This window comes from Oncorhynchus tshawytscha, linkage group LG14 (assembly GCF_018296145.1).
Source record: "Oncorhynchus tshawytscha isolate Ot180627B linkage group LG14, Otsh_v2.0, whole genome shotgun sequence".
NCBI lineage: Eukaryota > Metazoa > Chordata > Actinopteri > Salmoniformes > Salmonidae > Oncorhynchus > Oncorhynchus tshawytscha.
Window position 1 is genome coordinate 2486575 of NC_056442.1, and position 17130 is coordinate 2503704.

General features: G+C 47.7%; 1 protein-coding gene across 1 annotated transcript in view; it reads left to right on the forward strand.

The window, feature by feature from the left end:
* The window catches only part of LOC112267672 (prostaglandin F2 receptor negative regulator-like), a 42802-nt gene extending 31151 nt beyond the window's left edge, over positions 1 to 11651 (forward strand). Inside the window, exons 10-11 of the mRNA XM_042296787.1 lie at positions 8764 to 9069; positions 9166 to 11651. Coding sequence (XP_042152721.1) covers positions 8764 to 9069; positions 9166 to 9329 — 470 coding nt within the window. The 3' untranslated portion in view covers positions 9330 to 11651. The remainder of the gene's footprint in view (positions 1 to 8763; positions 9070 to 9165) is intronic.
* The last annotated feature ends 5479 nt before the right edge of the window (positions 11652 to 17130 follow it).

The following is a 17130-nucleotide window of genomic DNA, read 5'->3' on the forward strand; positions in this document are numbered from 1 at the left end:
GTCTAACTCACTGGTGCGGGGAAAGAGAGGCTCTCACTCAGGCCATTAAGTCCTTCTGGTAATAAAGGGGAGGACGGCTTGAGCATAGAAATAGAAGGGGTAACGCAACAGAACAGACATGAGTTGTGTGTCAAATGGCACCCTACTGCACGATATGTCTCTTTGGATCAGCCCATAACTCTAAGAAATACTACATTTTCCACATTCCACCCAAATATTGGCGACAATAGAATTTACGCGACGTCATGACTTGTTAGCGTCAATTCCAAATGAGACACCCAAAATGGCCGCCGCCAGTCGGTCATGGCCCGTTGCTCGTAATTGGAATGGCCGTTCTGCTCATTGGGATTCTACGAGGTCCATGCAGTGTTTAGTATTCCTGTGTGCTGTGTTGTAGCAGCGCTTTATGGCCCACGTGTAATATACTTTGTTCTATCAGACATCAGTGGCAGTATCTCTGTTGATTTCTGTGTTCTGGATGCCTGTAGTGTCTACCACTATTGGTCTTTAACTTCTGCTGCTGCTGGCAAAACTAACTAACTCCCCCCTCTGGGGATCAATACATGGAATGAACCAATCAAATGTATTTTGTTCAGTTCATTTCAATGTGAAGACAATCTACTTTTATTTCTCCTTAGCGGTTCCTGGTGTTGATGAGATGGAGGGGAGGATGGTGGAGGGGAGGATAGAGAGGATGGTGGAGGGGAGGATAGAGAAGAGGGTGGAGGGGAGGATAGAGGAGGAGGAGGGAGGATAGGATAGGATAGGAGGTGGAGGAGAGAGGTGGAGGGGAGGATAGAGGATAGAGGATAGGAGAGGAGGTGGGGAGGATAGGGAGAGAGGAGGTGGGGAGGATAGTGGGGAGGATGGATAGGAGGTGGAGGGGAGGTGGAGGTGGAGGATAGGAGGTGGAGGATAGGAGGTGGAGGATAGGAGGTGGAGGATAGGAGGTGGAGGGGAGGATAGGAGGTGGAGGGGAGGAGGAGGTGGAGGATAGGAGGTGGAGGTGGAGGTGGAGGAGGTGGAGGATAGGAGAGGAGGTGGAGGAGGTGGAGGATAGGAGAGGAGGTGGAGGGGAGAGGAGGTGGAGGATAGGAGGTGGAGGTGGAGGATAGGAGGTGGAGGTGGAGGATAGGAGGTGGAGGGGAGGATAGGAGAGAGGAGGTGGAGGATAGGGGAGAGGAGGTGGAGGATAGGAGAGAGGAGGTGGAGGATAGGAGAGAGGAGGTGGAGGATAGGAGAGAGGAGGTGGGGTGGAGGAGGAGGTGGAGGATAGGAGGAGGTGGAGGATAGGAGAGAGGAGGTGGAGGATAGGAGAGAGGAGGTGGAGGATAGGAGAGAGGAGGTGGAGGATGGAGGAGGATAGGAGGTGGAGGATAGGAGGAGGAGGATAGGAGAGAGAGGATAGGAGAGAGGAGGTGGAGGATAGGAGGTGGAGGATAGAGAGAGGAGGTGGAGGATAGGAGAGAGGAGGTGGAGGATAGGAGAGGATAGGAGAGGAGGTGGAGGGGAGTGAGGGGAGGAGAGAGGGTGTAGGAGGGGAGGATGGAGGAGGTGGGGAGGAGAGAGGGTGTAGGAGGGGAGGATGGAGGAGGTGGGGAGGGGAGGATGGAGGAGGAGGGGAGGATGGAGGAGGTGGAGGGTGGAGGTGGGGGGATAGAGTAGGTGGGGGATAGAGGGGGAGAGGAGGTGGGGGTGGGGGGATGGAGGTGGAGGGTAGGGGAGAGGAGGTGGGGGATAGAGGAGGTGGAGGGTAGGGGAGAGGAGGGGGGGGTAAAAGGGCCAGTGGAAGGAATCTTACAGCCTACTGTTGTGTTGTGTTGGGGATCAAGCTTGTTAATGGGAACACTGGTGATGATAATGTAATTGTTTTGCCATCTTGGTTATTGTTGCTACGCGTGCGGTTCAAAGAGCAGTATATTCAAGGAATTACAGTCCACTGAAACAGCTGGGACCAATCTGAGGCAATGTGACGATGTGTGTGTGTTCGCAGGCATGTGTGCATGTGCGTGAGAGAATGTTATCTGCAGGGCCTGGTACAGGGGGTCTTGGCAGGTTCCTCTTCTTTTTGTTTCTCTAAGGTGTGGTGGGTCACCTTAATTCCTCTTTAGATATCTTCTATTTGGATAGTGTAATGGGTGTTCATACAACTCCAGGGATGTTGTTGTTTCAATATCTTCGTTCTCTCTTCCTGTCCTTTGTTATAATTGTATTCAATGTCAAAGGAGGCAAACGGTGGCTTTATGACGCTTTTTAACTTAGTTCCCATCTGAAAGGATCTCCTAAGTGTCCTCATAGAAACACTGCTTACTAGTCAATATAAAAGGCCCAGCTACCAAACTATTAACCCTTTACACTCACAGCCCCTGTCATCCCATATACAGGTAGAAAAATGGCAGATTTGGTCATTAATGAGCACCTGAATTGGAATGCAGGGGCTGTACAGTAACATGTTGTATATGACGTCAGAGCTCAAGCTGTCTGCTTTACAGCGTTGTATGAGTTTCAACTGGCAGATGTTCTAAAGGTGTTTATATGACGGGTGGGTTAGAGTTCCCATTGTTAGAGCCTCTCCTGCCCATGATATGAGACAACATACACATGGTCCCGTTCATATAAAGTGGCATTGTTTACATTGTTACCTAGCAACGTACTACCACCTCTACTTTTACTAGTCTCAGCACCTGTAACTCGTTGCGGATGATTTTGGCTACTTTAGTAATTTAGTTTGTAATCTGAGCGAGGGGAATGCTGTAAATCTAGAGGAGTCCGTGTGTTCTGAAAGACGAGACGTTAAGGATTATAATACCGGTTTGATGTCATAATGTGTACTTCACATTTTAAAATGTATTTAATGTAGGACTGTGTTTTATAACTCATAATGTTGACAATAGAACAGGCTTTCAAACGATGCACACCTGAACCACGTTGAGCTTTATAATGGGCCGTTTTTTGATTGACATGCATGTTACTGACACTTTCCCTCGACTGAGATGTCAAGAAGGCAGAGCAACGCCTCATGGACCTCTTCCCATTTAAGCAACCATTTTCTATGTTACTGAATGTATCCAGAGTATTTTTAGATTTTCGTTATGAGAAATGCTGCAAAAAGTACTGTAAATGTAAAATGCACATAAAAATGAAGTGTACAGTCGTGGCCAAAAGTTTTGAGAATGACACAAATATTAATTTTCACAAAGTCTGCTGCCTCAGTTTGTATGATGGCAATTTGCATATACTCCAGAATGTTATGAAGAGTGATCAGATGAATTGCAATTAATTGCAAAGTCCCTCTTTGCCATGCAAATGAACTGAATCCCCAAAAACATTTTCACTGCATTTCAGCCCTGCCACAAAAGGACCAGCTGACATCATGTCAGTGATTCCCTTGTTAACACAGGTGTGAGTGTTGGCGAGGACAAGGCTGGAGATCACTCTGTCATGCTGATTGAGTTCGAATAACAGACTGGAAGCTTCAAAAGGAGGGTGGTGCTTGGAATCATTGTTCTTCCTCTGTCAAACACGTGCCGTCATTGCTTTGCACAAAAAGGGCTTCACAGGCAAGGATATTACTGCCGGTAAGATTACACCTAAATCAACCATTTATCGGATCATCAAGAACTTCAAGGAGAGCGGTTCAATTACTGTGAAGAAGGCTTCAGGGCGCCCAAAAAAGTCCAGCAAGCGCCAGGACGTCTTCTAAAGTTGATTCAACTGCGGGATCGGGGCGCCACCAGTACAGAGCTCAGGAATGGCAGCAGGCAGGTGTGAGTACATCTGCACGTACAGTGAGGCGAAGACTTTTGGAGGATGGCCTGGTGTCAAGAAGGGCAGCAAAGATCCACTTCTCTCCAGGAAAAACATCAGGGACAGACTGATATTCTGCAAAAGGTACAGGGATTGGACTGCTGAGGACTCGGGTAAAGTCATTTTGTCTGATGAATCCCCTTTCCGATTGTTTGGGGCATCTGGAAAAAAGCTTGTCCGGAGAAGACAAGGTGAGTGCTACCATCAGTCCTGTGTCATGCCAACAGTAAAGCATCCTGAGACCATTCATGTGTGGGGTTGCTTCTCAGCCAAGGGAGTGGGCTCTCTCACAATTGCCTAAGAACACAGCCATGAATAAAGAATGGTACCAACACATCCTCCGAGGGCAACTTCTCCCAACCATCCAGGAACAGTTTGGTGACGAACAATGCCTTTTCCAGCATGATGGAGCACCTTGCCATAAGGCAATAAAAACTAAGTGGTTCGGGAACAAAACATTGATAATTTACGTCCATGGCCAGAACTCCCCAGACCTTAATCCCATTGAGAACTTGTGGTCAATCCTCAAGAGGCTGGTGGACAAACAAAAACCCACAAATTCTGACAAACTCCAAGCATTGATTATGCAAGAATGGGCTGCCAGTCAGGATGTGGCCCAGAAGTTAATTGACAGCATGCCAGGGCGGATTGTAGAGGTCTTGAAAAAGAAGGGCCAACACTGCAAATATTGGCTCTTTGCATCAACTTCATGTAATTGTCAATAAAAGCCTTTGACACTTATGAAATACTTGTAATTATACTTCAGTATTCCATAGTAACATCTGACAAAAATATATAAAGACACTGAAGCAACAAACCTTGTGGAAATTAATATTTGTCATTCTCAAAACTTTTTTATTTTTCATATTTGTTCTGTTAAAAAAATTCAATTTGGCCCTATCCATGAAGTCCAAATTCTAGGAGTGAAAAGGGTTACGACTGACAACAGCCCAGCTACCAAACTATCCTTTTAAGACTAACGTCCACTGACCAGTCCTCAATTAAGTCTGCAGGAATCGGCCTGATTGGTCCGTTAGTCCAGCGGTCCTCTACGTTTAGGCTCGTGTCACATCCAGTCACCTCTTGACTCCGGACACCGAGGTTGTGGAAACGAGGGGTCGCGGTGCCCTCCGTTCCATCTCTATAAATATAGTTGTGTCCCTTCCTGCCTTTCCCCATCTTATTCATCATCATCATTACCATCAGCATCTTTATATTTTTCACAAAGTAGGCCTTGTATTAGCATTTTTAATGGACAAATCTTCAGTTAGTCACACATTGTCAATTGAATACGAAGTGAAAATGTTACTTAAAGTTAGGATTCACCCCATAGTACCTAATTATTTATTTTTACTTCCAGCTCTCCAGTGGAGAGAACTCTGTATTGGTGGTTAAGATGTCCAGTCATTAGAGGCTGCTGGACAGGATATCAAATCTGACTGAAGAAGTCATACCACATTCTGGGTCACTGGCACTGCCCTCTCTCTCGTTTTCTCGCTCTCTCGTTGCTCTTGTTGCTCTCGCTCACTGCTCTCCCTCGCTCTCTCTCCCCCTTTAGTTGCTCCCTCTCTCTCTCCCCCTCTCATGGCTCCCTCTCTCTCTACCCCTCATGGCTCCCTCTACCCCTCTATGGCCCCCCTCATGGCTCCCTCTCTCTCTACCCCTCATGGCTCCCTCTCTCTCTACCCCCTCATGGCTCCCTCTCTCTCTACCCCTCATGGCTCCCTCTCTCTCTACCCCTCTCATGGCTCCCTCTCTCTCTACCCCTCTCATGGCTCCCTCTCTCTCTACCCCTCTCATGGCTCCCTCTCTCTCTACCCCTCTCATGGCTCCCTCTCTCTCTACCCCTCTCATGGCTCCCTCTCTCATGGCTCCCTCTCATGGCTCCCTCTCTGGCTCCTCTCTCTCTACCCCTCTCATGGCTCCCTCTCTCTCTACCCCTCTCATGGCTCCCTCTCTCTCTACCCCTCTCATGGCTCCCTCTCTCTCTACCCCTCTCATGGCTCCCTCTCTCTCTACCCCTCTCATGGCTCCCTCTCTCTCTCTACCCCTCTCATGGCTCCCTCTCTCTCTCTACCCCTCTCATGGCTCCCCTCTCTCTCTCTACCCCTCTCATGGCTCCCCCTCTCTCTCTCTACCCCTCTCATGGCTCCCTCTCTCTCTCTCTACCCCTCTCATGGCTCCCTCTCTCTCTCTCTACCCCTCTCATGGCTCCCTCTCTCTCTCTCTACCCCTCTCATGGCTCCCTCTCTCTCTCTCTACCCCTCTCATGGCTCCCTCTCTCTCTCTCTACCCCTCTCATGGCTCCCTCTCTCTCTCTCTACCCCTCTCATGGCTCCCTCTCTCTCTCTCTACCCCTCTCATGGCTCCCTCTCTCTCTCTCTACCCCTCTCATGGCTCCCTCTCTCTCTCTCTACCCCTCTCATGGCTCCCTCTCTCTCTCTCTACCCCTCTCATGGCTCCCTCTCTCTCTCTCTACCCCTCTCATGGCTCCCTCTCTCTCTCTCTACCCCTCTCATGGCTCCCTCTCTCTCTCTCTACCCCTCTCATGGCTCCCTCTCTCTCTCTCTACCCCTCTCATGGCTCCCTCTCTCTCTCTCTACCCCTCTCATGGCTCCCTCTCTCTCTCTCTACCCCTCTCATGGCTCCCTCTCTCTCTCTCTACCCCTCTCATGGCTCCCTCTCTCTCTCTCTACCCCTCTCATGGCTCCCTCTCTCTCTCTCTACCCCTCTCATGGCTCCCTCTCTCTCTCTCTACCCCTCTCATGGCTCCCTCTCTCTCTCTCTACCCCTCTCATGGCTCCTCTCTCTCTCTCTACCCCTCTCATGGCTCCCTCTCTCTCTCTCTACCCCTCTCATGGCTCCCTCTCTCTCTCTCTACCCCTCTCATGGCTCCCTCTCTCTCTCTCTACCCCTCTCATGGCTCTCTCTCTCTCTACCCCTCTCATGGCTCTCTCTCTCTCTCTCTACCCCTCTCATGGCTCCCTCTCTCTCTCTCTACCCCTCTCATGGCTCCCTCTCTCTCTCTCTACCCCTCTCATGGCTCCCTCTCTCTCTCTCTACCCCTCTCATGGCTCCCCCTCTCTCTCTCTCTACCCCTCTCATGGCTCCCCTCTCTCTCTCTCTCTACCCCTCTCATGGCTCCCTCTCTCTCTCTCTCTACCCCTCTCATGGCTCTCTCTCTCTCTACCCCTCTCATGGCTCTCTCTCTCTCTACCCCTCTCATGGCTCCCTCTCTCTCTCTCTACCCCTCTCATGGCTCCCTCTCTCTCTCTCTACCCCTCTCATGGCTCCTCTCTCTCTCTCTCTACCCCTCTCATGGCTCCCTCTCTCTCTCTCTACCCCTCTCATGGCTCCTCTCTCTCTCTCTACCCCTCTCATGGCTCCCTCTCTCTCTCTCTACCCCTCTCATGGCTCCCTCTCTCTCTCTCTACCCCTCTCATGGCTCCCTCTCTCTCTCTCTACCCCTCTCATGGCTCCCTCTCTCTCTCTCTACCCCTCTCATGGCTCCCTCTCTCTCTCTCTACCCCTCTCATGGCTCTCCTCTCTCTCTCTCTACCCCTCTCATGGCTCCCTCTCTCTCTCTCTACCCCTCTCATGGCTCCCTCTCTCTCTCTCTACCCCTTTCATGGCTCTTCCTCTCTCTAGAACTCTCTCCTCTTGTTCCCTTTCTAGATCTCTCTCTCTAGACCCCTCTACAGTATTGATGTGTAATCTCTCTCTCTACCCCTCTAATCTAGTCCTCTTTCTCTACCCCTCTAATGACCTCTCTCTCTCTCTTCTACCCCTCTTGCTAAGAGCCCCTAGCTCTCTCTCTCTCTACCCCTCTCATGGCTCTCTCTCTCTCTCTCTACCCCTCCTTTTCTTGTTCTCTTTTTTTCTTCCTCTTCTCTAGAACATCTTATTGTTTATTTTCCTCTTGTTCCTCTTTCTGTGAGATGTTCTCTGAAGGTGGCTGTAGAGACACACACACAGTATTGATGTGTAATCTGTGTGTGGGTGGGACAGTAATGATAGTCCCTTTTAGACACATTAATGACCGGTTAAAGCTGCTCCTCTTTAGACCTTTGCTAAGAGCCCCTAGCACAGAAACACAGATGTATGAATACATGGACAGAGAAACAGATGTATCCATATGGAAGATGTGTACTGTGTTCTATGTTCTCTCAGTGATAGCATGTCTACATGTAGAGATTTCTTCAGATCCATGAATTCCCATCACAGATCAACATTGAGACGGTGGCAACACCTGAAACTAACTGTAGGTTCAGCGATAGACTGATAAAAACCTTTGGCCTCAACCACATGGGAAGAATTTCTATAAAATACTTTACATTTTCTCCTCCCCCTTCCACTTCTGTGTCTCCATCCAGTCCCCTCCCCCTCTCTTCTCTCTCTAGCCGGTCTCCCCTCCATGTCTCTCCCTGTCGCTCTGGCCAGTCTCCCCTCCATGTCTCTCCCTGTCGCTCTAGCCAGTCTCCCCTCCATGTCTCCCCTCTTCCTGTCGCTCTGGCCAGTCTCCCTCTCCCTGTCGCTCTGGCCAGTCTCCCCTCCTCCATGCCAGTCTCCCCTCCCTGTCGCTCTGGCCAGTCTCCCCTCCCTGTCGCTCTGGCCAGTCTCCCCTCCCTGTCGCTCTGGCCAGTCTCCCCTCCCTGTGGTCTCCTCTTCCGCTTCCTGGCCTGGCCCCCTCTTCCTGTCGCTCTGGCCAGTCTCCCTCTTCCTGTCGCTCTGGCCAGTCTCCCCTCTTCCTGTCGCTCTGGCCAGTCTCCCCTCTTCCTGTCGCTCTGGCCAGTCTCCCCTCTTCCTGTCGCTCTGGCCAGTCTCCCCTCTTCCTGTCGCTCTGGCCAGTCTCCCCTCTTCCTGTCGCTCTGGCCAGTTTCAATCTGCTGATGTTAGCTATATTAAATAAACCCAATGAAGTGGTTTTAATAGAATTCTCTCCTCTTCCTCCCTCAGATGACCTGTCCTACGAGGTACGTTGGTACCTCACGCGGCTGAGAGGGGGGAACAAAGGCACCCTACTGGCCAGCGTGGACCGCTTTGGTCTGGTCAAGAAGGAGGCGCGCAATGCCAGCAGTGACGTGTCCCTGGAGCGCACAGACACACACACCTACGCCCTGAACATCCACGCCACCCAGGACAGCGACAGCGGGGAGTACCACTGCCAGGCCACGCCCTGGTACCTGTCTGCCTCCACAGGGGCCTGGACACACGGGGCAGAACTCACCTCTACCAGGGTGTTCCTCACTGTACGATTCCCCAGTGAGTAAGGATGATGGGGGGGGCACTGTGTGTGTGTGTACAGTAACTAACACTTTCTCTCTCTCTCGGTCTGTCTGTCTCTCTGTCTCCCTCCAGTGTGGGACTCCCTGAAGCTGCCTCTGCTGTACGGTTCTGTAGCCTCTGTGTCCGTGGGGCTCTTCTCTCTCCTCCTGGGTTTCATCTGTGCCCACTGCTGCTGCCGCAACACCACACACACCCCCCGCTCACGCAACAAACTCATGGACCTGGAGATGGATTGACTAGCACAGGCCCGCTGGAGCGACCATCGCTTCTCCAGCTGATGAACTACGAGCACGCGCACGTTACCGCGCCGGCACATTACCACGGCAACGGCAGACAATTGACCAATCACAGCCCTTCGGGTGCACTCCGTGGAGCTTTTAAGCGCACCAACGGGAGAGGAGGAGGAGGAGGAGAGACAATAGGACATTTACTGTGGAGCTGTAGAGGGGAAAACACTGAACTGAATCAACTGCTAAAGAAGAGTGCAGGATATCTAGTCTGCCTATGTGAACGTATTGATGGTAGGTACTGCACAAAACAGCCCTGGAGTATTCCTACCTTAGTGGACTTTGTCTACGTTTGTCCTCATCACTAGTTTTTGAAATGAGACTGCTTTTAAATGGAGGTATGTGTGTGTGTGCTATATTTGTGCTGTTTGCCACACCTGAGGCTGGGAAAGAGAGCCGCTTTACCCGTTTTGTCCTGCCCTGTTCCTGGTGAGATGACATTTCAGTGACTCGACAGCAACTAGCCAGGTTCCTTGGTGCACGTTGATGACCTCAGAGGCTCTCCTCTAGAGCGAGTGAAAGACACTTAAGGACCCAGAGCTCACCTGCTGTAACCCCCTACACTGACACTGGTGCTACCCCCACTGTGAAGGACATTGATGTTATGTTGGACCTAGGGTTTATATGGGGCAGGTTGAGGAGCAAGCTGGCCAATAAGAGAGTGGACTAGTGGTGGTGACTGAGAGGGGTGGTATGATATGGACTGACACAGTCAGAGGGAGACATTGTTTATATAGGTAGCATACTGGATTAATGTGTGGAACCTGCAGTCCTCCACACACTCTCCCAGCCAATGCCTGGCTCTAGCTGAAGAAGTCCCAACGTGGCTTCCTCGTCTCCTCTCCTTCATCTGCACTGATCAATAAACACAGGATGGATCTAAGCAATATAATGGTTGAAGCCTACCCGTTTCATTCACATCAGTGCAGATGAAGCGAAGAAGACGGGACGAGGAAGCCAGAGCATGGAGATACACCCCTGGAATGCAATGGAGAAGGATTTGAGATAGAACTGTCAATAAACCCATTCCTGAAAGCAACCTCTGTCACCTCCCAGTTTAGTAGGGCCCAGTCCCTTAGGGAGTCTTCTTCCCCGGTCTCTGGTACAGTACAATAGCTGTGTGTCCATAGAAAGGACTATGCTGTGTTTGTATGGGGCTGGGGCTCTCAGGGCTGTTGTGTGTGTTCCTGGGGTTAGTGGTTAGCCCAGCAGTATTCTGCCCAGCGACAAAGAGCAGCCCTACCCTCTACTAATTACCCCAACTTAGACCCAGAAGGCCTTTTTAGAATGGTCCTGTACCTGATGTCAACTACCACCACTGAAATGCTACCCTGTCTGTACACACACACACACACACACTCTCTACATGCTGTCAACACTCAACATACTGACATGCACACCAACAGTTAAACACACACTCCTCTTATCCATTGCCATGTACCCCAACATCTACAAATAAAATCACACTCCTCGTGCACACGCACACACAACCCTACACACACACTGTCCTGTATACACACTGTCCTGTATACACACTGCCAATGTAACCCTGAGTGAATGCACATCTTGTGAGAGGCACCAGCTGTATCTAGGTTCTGGCCAGGTACCAACTGGGGCTTTGGCTCTGGGATCTGACCTGGTTTAACTCACTAGCGCCCCCAATGGGAGAAGAGCTGCTGTGTGCCAATCAATAAACCAGGGCCCTGTTAAAATACTTAGAAATTGTATCCTTCCTTATCTGACATGACTGGATTGGTGAAAGATGTGTAGTGGAACCCTGGCTGCCATACATCTGTATGAGATCAGACATGTACTTGAAGGAAAGAGATGCAATTTATAGTATTGGTATCAGGCCTCGAGCTGTCCCACTGTGTGGGTGAAAGGTGTCCCTAAGCACTGATCCAAGGTCTGTTCTGTGTGCAACCTTGTAAGTATTTAGTTCAGGTTTGGACTTGGGGAAGCTGATCCGAGATCTATTCGAAGAACCTCCCTAAAGTCTAGAACCACAAACCGATAGGACAACCACCAACACAAAACACTGCAAGTTATTTTTAAAGATCCTTACTGTCATTTTATTTTTTGTAATTTGAAATAGTCTTTTTGTAAATGATTGTAAAGCCCAATATGGATTTTTATCTGACATGAATATCTTATTCTGTGCCGACGTTTTTCTGGGTAACGATCAATCAGGGTTTTTTATGATTCGCCTCTGCTTCCAGGCCTCTGAAAAACTTCAAATATTTCTGCCAGAATAAATGTTTTATAACAGTACCACGACTGAAGCTGGTTTGTTGTATCCCTCCTTCCTTCCCTCCATCTCTTGTCGTCCTTCAGGGAACAGCTTCTGTGTCCTCTCTCTCTCTCCTTGAATTACAAATGCAGATGAGTGTTATGTTTAGAACTGTCAGCCTCCAGTGAGTTATTTTCCTCACCTTCTCTGTTCTTCCCCTCTCTTTTTCACACCTGTTTTTCTTAATCCCTCGCTCTCCTTTACTCCCTAAATGTCTCTCTCTCTCTCCATCTTCCCCTCGCTTTAAAAAAATTGACCCAGATATTGGTGCAGTATCCTCCATGCCCCTTCTGGTGATGTGTGTGTGTGTGTGTGTGTGTGTGTTTTGTCTGGACACAGATCGTTTAAGGCCTTGTTTGATCCTCAATGGTGGTTCCTGTATTAGACATATCATCTCTGGGATCTGTTGGTTGGGCCTGATGGCTCAGAACAACAGTTTACAACAACTCTAGACCTGGGTGGCCTTTTGTTTCACATCTGTCCTCCAAATGGACTCATAGCCCCTCAGCTAACTTAGTAAACACTCCTGTAGGTCTGAATGCATCGTCTAGAATGAATCGATATGGTCAGTTGTGTGATATGCTTAAGTCAAATCCAATCCTGCTTCTGAAACCATGTACATCCCTTGTCAAACTCATTCATTCCACGGAGTGTCTGCGGGTTATTTTCTCCTCCAATGTACCTGATTGATGAAAATAAGGTCACTAATTAGTAAGGAACTACCCTTACCTTATCTGGCTTAATTAGAAGGAAAAAAACTAAACCTGCAGACACTAGGCCCTCCATGGAATGAGTTTGACACCCGTGACGTACAGGCAGGTTAATGATTCCGGTATGTTGGTTGTTCTAGCTCCGCAGCAGCAGGAGGCAACTGTAGGGAGGGGACTGCATGAGTACACACAACAGTACACCGCATAGAGTAAATATTAAACTTTAGAGGCGGGGAGTGTCCAGGGGGGAGAGCCATGCCCCGGAATGTGGCGATGACTCGTCAACGCCTCGCCATGGCAACTGTCTACAGTCGGAGGGTGTGTGGTTGGGGGTGAGATGGAGGAGAGAGGGGAAAGAACAAGTTGGGGGTGTGATATCTGATCTGCCTCCACCACCTGCAAATGCTCTTTCACACACACACACACACACACACACACACACACACACACACACAACCTACATCTATGTTTAGTTTCCCCCTATCCACAGTTATATTCTGTCAATACTATACACACAGAATACTATACACACACCTCCAGTAGTGTCATACTCTGGGAGTTGGTTGGAGCATGCCTTGTCCTTGTAAGGCTGTGTGTGTTCTCCAGGGTGACCATCCCCCTGTGCCAACTTCCTGTGTCCTCACCCATCACTGTCACAGCACTCAGGAGGCCCTGGCTCATAGAAATGAAATCAATAAAACAAACACCACCCATGGATGTGAAATTTGATTGGATTTCAGTCACATGGCCATTTGGTTCAATATCTCCCTCCCATAATCCGTATACATCTTCACTGATTGCAGTTATTTAACCTCTGCCACTACGGCTGCTGGTGTGCTTCTAAGGCTGTTTATAGATCCGTTCATACGGCTGTTATGTATGCTCTATGAATGCTCACAGCCTGCGGGCTGATACATTGAAGCCCTTTAGTTATTCTGTCTGTTGTATCATTCTAGAGGGGACTGAAACCTGACCCTTTCTAACCACCAATATGCTTCTAATCACTAAGTAGCCCTGACCCCTGACCTCTAACCCTTAATAAAGAACACATATCCCATCAGCTCTGACTGCATCACCCTGTTTGTCCATCCATGCTGGCACAGCCATCTTTCTGAGTGACCAACATTGTAATGCCTATTAGCTCTGCTCATGTTGATTTAGCACAGCCATACAGACACTGTAATAAACACAGGACGGAGCCGCAGAGACTTCTTCCAACGCGGAGCAGACTTTATTAGCCTTTAATCAGCCTACATTAAGGCCCTGCCTGCGGTCATCTAATCTAGGGATTCCAAAACTCGGCCCTGGGGCCTCCCAGCTTGATGAATTGGTTATTTGAATCAGCTGTGTAGTGCTACGTCAAAAAAACTAAACGTGCCTCCAGGGGGGGCACCAGAACAGAGTTTGGGTAACCCTGATCTAGTCCATTGTTATTCATGCTAGCCCCATGGGGCTATTTAGGTCAGGTCCCCTCGCATTGCCATACAGCTGCTGGCATTGTGGTGTTGCATCTCCTAGATGCTCAGGATGGCTCAGTGAAGAATGGCCGAATATTGAATTAACCCCATACCCATACATCCTACACACACAGCAGGGCCTCTGTGGTCGTATTCCATAACACTGTCATAGATACCTTGGCTTTTCTCCTTTCCTCAACAACAACTCATCTGATGCTGTGACAGACGAGAGCCTAAAGGCTGCATCTCAATAGCCTAAAGTGGCTTCCTCTCGTCTCCTCTGCTCTCCCTCGTGTTCTGGTCTGAAAACACAGGGTGATTGAAAGCAATATGGTGGATGGATGCCTACCAGGAATGTGCTTTCAATAATTCAGTGCTGCAATCTAATGGCTGTTTTTGTTTGTTGACCTAAAGGGTAAAGAACTTCCATCAGGATATATATATATATAACTCATGTAATCTCCTTCTCCCTCCCTCTTTGTCTCATTCTCTCTCTCTCTCTCTCGATTTCTCTCTGGTTACGGCAGTCTCTTTCTCTCTGTTAAAACAGCTGAGTCTAAGCTTTATGTTCCTTAGGTCAGTGAACAGATCAGATGTCTCCAGACAATAAGACGCCCTCAGTCCTGCCTCTGTTACACACACAGCTACTCTGCCTGACTCAATCCCCCCACCATTTGTAGGACTACTCTGCCTGGCTTAAGGAACAGAATGAGGGAGGACAAGGTTCTTTCCAACCTCATCAGTTTCCTGTTTCACCACATGCATGCATTAGGAATGCTTATCCTGGAGAATCTTATAGTCTAGTGCTGCCATTGTGAAGAGGGATTTAGGATGTTACTATTGAGTAGGGGTTTCAGGCTCCTTATTTAAATAAACTTGTGTTAAGTCCCTCTGGCTAACACAAGTCAAATGAATGGCTAAAATGCCCAGCTAATTGTACATTTTAGAACTTTGTCCTTAAGAATACTGTACTGTAGGCTGTGTGTCTTTTAAAAATCAATCAGTTATCAGAATCAACTAGTCTGTGACACAAACAAGGCTAAAGAAGATTCCTAATGGTGTAGGAAATGACTTCTGGACTGGCTTCATTCAGGTCAAAAGCCTTTCTCTTCCTCTCCCAGACTGAGAATCAATATAGCCCATGTTGAATCAACTTTTCTGTTTTTTCTTTCCTTATTCTCTTACTTCCCTTTTCCATAGGCCTCCTCGTTCCTCTTCCTGCCATTGAGGGCAAAGGTTGGGGAAGAATGTAAATATTCGTATCTCCATGGTTACAATTGGGCATTTTAGAGCTCTGTGACAGACCTTTTGGTTGATCTTTTTCTTTGCCTGTCAGAGTTTGGAAAACATATGTAGCAATTAGAATCACTATTCTAGCTATAATCATCCACCATTCTAGAAGATCATAGGTTTTCTATTGTCTGCAGTGGAGATGTGACCTGTTACCTTGACAATAGCCTTGAAATGAACAGCACTGATCTGGAATCAGTTGTTCGGGCTGGAGAGTGACTGGAGCATAGAGATCCTATTAAATTACTAGACGGGCTATGTCATAAAAGTTTCCGAATGGGGTTAAAATTGCAGCCATATTGTTCAGGGAGAAAAACAAACAAGTCCAATTGGATTGAATGGCAGTAGAGGCATAATCCTGATTTGACTTATGCAGGAAAATAAAAGTAAGGCATGTGATATCAGAAATTGTGTAATAGAATTGTCAACCTAAAATATATAATTAGAAATGTATTTTATAGGGGTTTTATACACATTTTCTGTATAAATAAAAAATATCTAAACCGGTGTGTTTTTTTGGAAAGCTGTGAGTTCTATTATATGATGCAATATTAGTACTTGTTGCATTTACAACTTTTCTAAGTTCTATCATCAACTGATTTAAGACAGTGTATGTCTGTGGATTGACTATTGTTTGAATGGAATGTTGCCATATTGGCAGGTAATTTAAAGTATTTATGGAATCATTCCTCTAAAATTAGCTGGCTAGCTAACACACACAGAGTACAGATAACTTATTCATCTTCATTATTTGACACTATCTTATCACAGCACTGGCAAACCATGGTTGACCAACTCCCTCACCAACATGGCTGACCTTTGGACCATCATAAGAAGGTTGATGTACATTCTAGTATTCTAATTCTATGGACTGGAGCAACCTTTAACACCTGGCTCCTATTTTTCACCTTAGAGACAGATCTCTATCGATTCCACAGACATTTAGCTTCCTAAACCGAATAACCTTGTTAAGTTAAAAATAGTATCTTCCTGTTTGTGGTTTGTGCTTCTTGTCTGCCCCATTCAAAGTGTTCTCATTTCATAGTGATTTAAGGTTTGACATTCAAGGTTTGACATCAGTATTTTATACTGTTAGAAATGCAACATTGCCACCAAGTGTCTATCTAGACACTACATCAGACCTTCATTACATAGCAACCCTAAACCTGGTTATGAGTTAATCTATCTGCAATTTAGAATAGAATGTTGCAAAATCAACAAGACTGGTGAGAAAACTGTAAGATAAAGCAAATACAATGCTTGATGGACAGAAAGCTCAAAGAAAGAAGATTTCCAAAGAGATCATCAGGGTTTTATTTGTCAATGCATTTGCAGATTATAATGCCCTTGGGTGCAATGTAAAGCCTGTCTTTACACAGTACAACTGCAGCAATTGAGAGCGAAGAGCCAGAGAGGGATTTGATTGAACCAGCGACCCTGCTGGTAGCCCACGGGACTCTGCTTCCAGCACAATAAAGGTCCAGGCCACTTGGCAGAGGACACACAACTAAATTGGCTCGTACTTTGTAAATGCTATTAATATTGAAGCAAAAGTGAATTATTTTGATGAGGTAAACTCACACACATCAATTCCATGAATGACAGTTTGATCAAATTCAGTTTATTGCATGGATCTCTGCGATGTACACACACAGCTCCATGGGAAAATGGCTGTCTTGGTCAAAGCCAGCAATGGGGTCCGTGCTATCGGGATCCATGGAACGGCCCTACCCTTTTGAAGTTTACATTTTAAATGGTTAAGTGTTACGGTAAGGGTAGGTTAAGGTTTGGGTTTAGTGTCTCAAGGATCCCAGATAGCAGGGAGGAAAAGTACCAAATTGTCATACTTGAGTAAAAGTAAAGATACCTTAATAGAAAGTGACTCACGTGAAAGTCACCCAGTATCTGGCAGGTAGGGATAGCCTAGTGGTTAAGAGTGGTGGACCAGTAACTGAAAGGTTACTGGTTCAAATCCCTGAGATATTATTGGACCATGCTGGTCA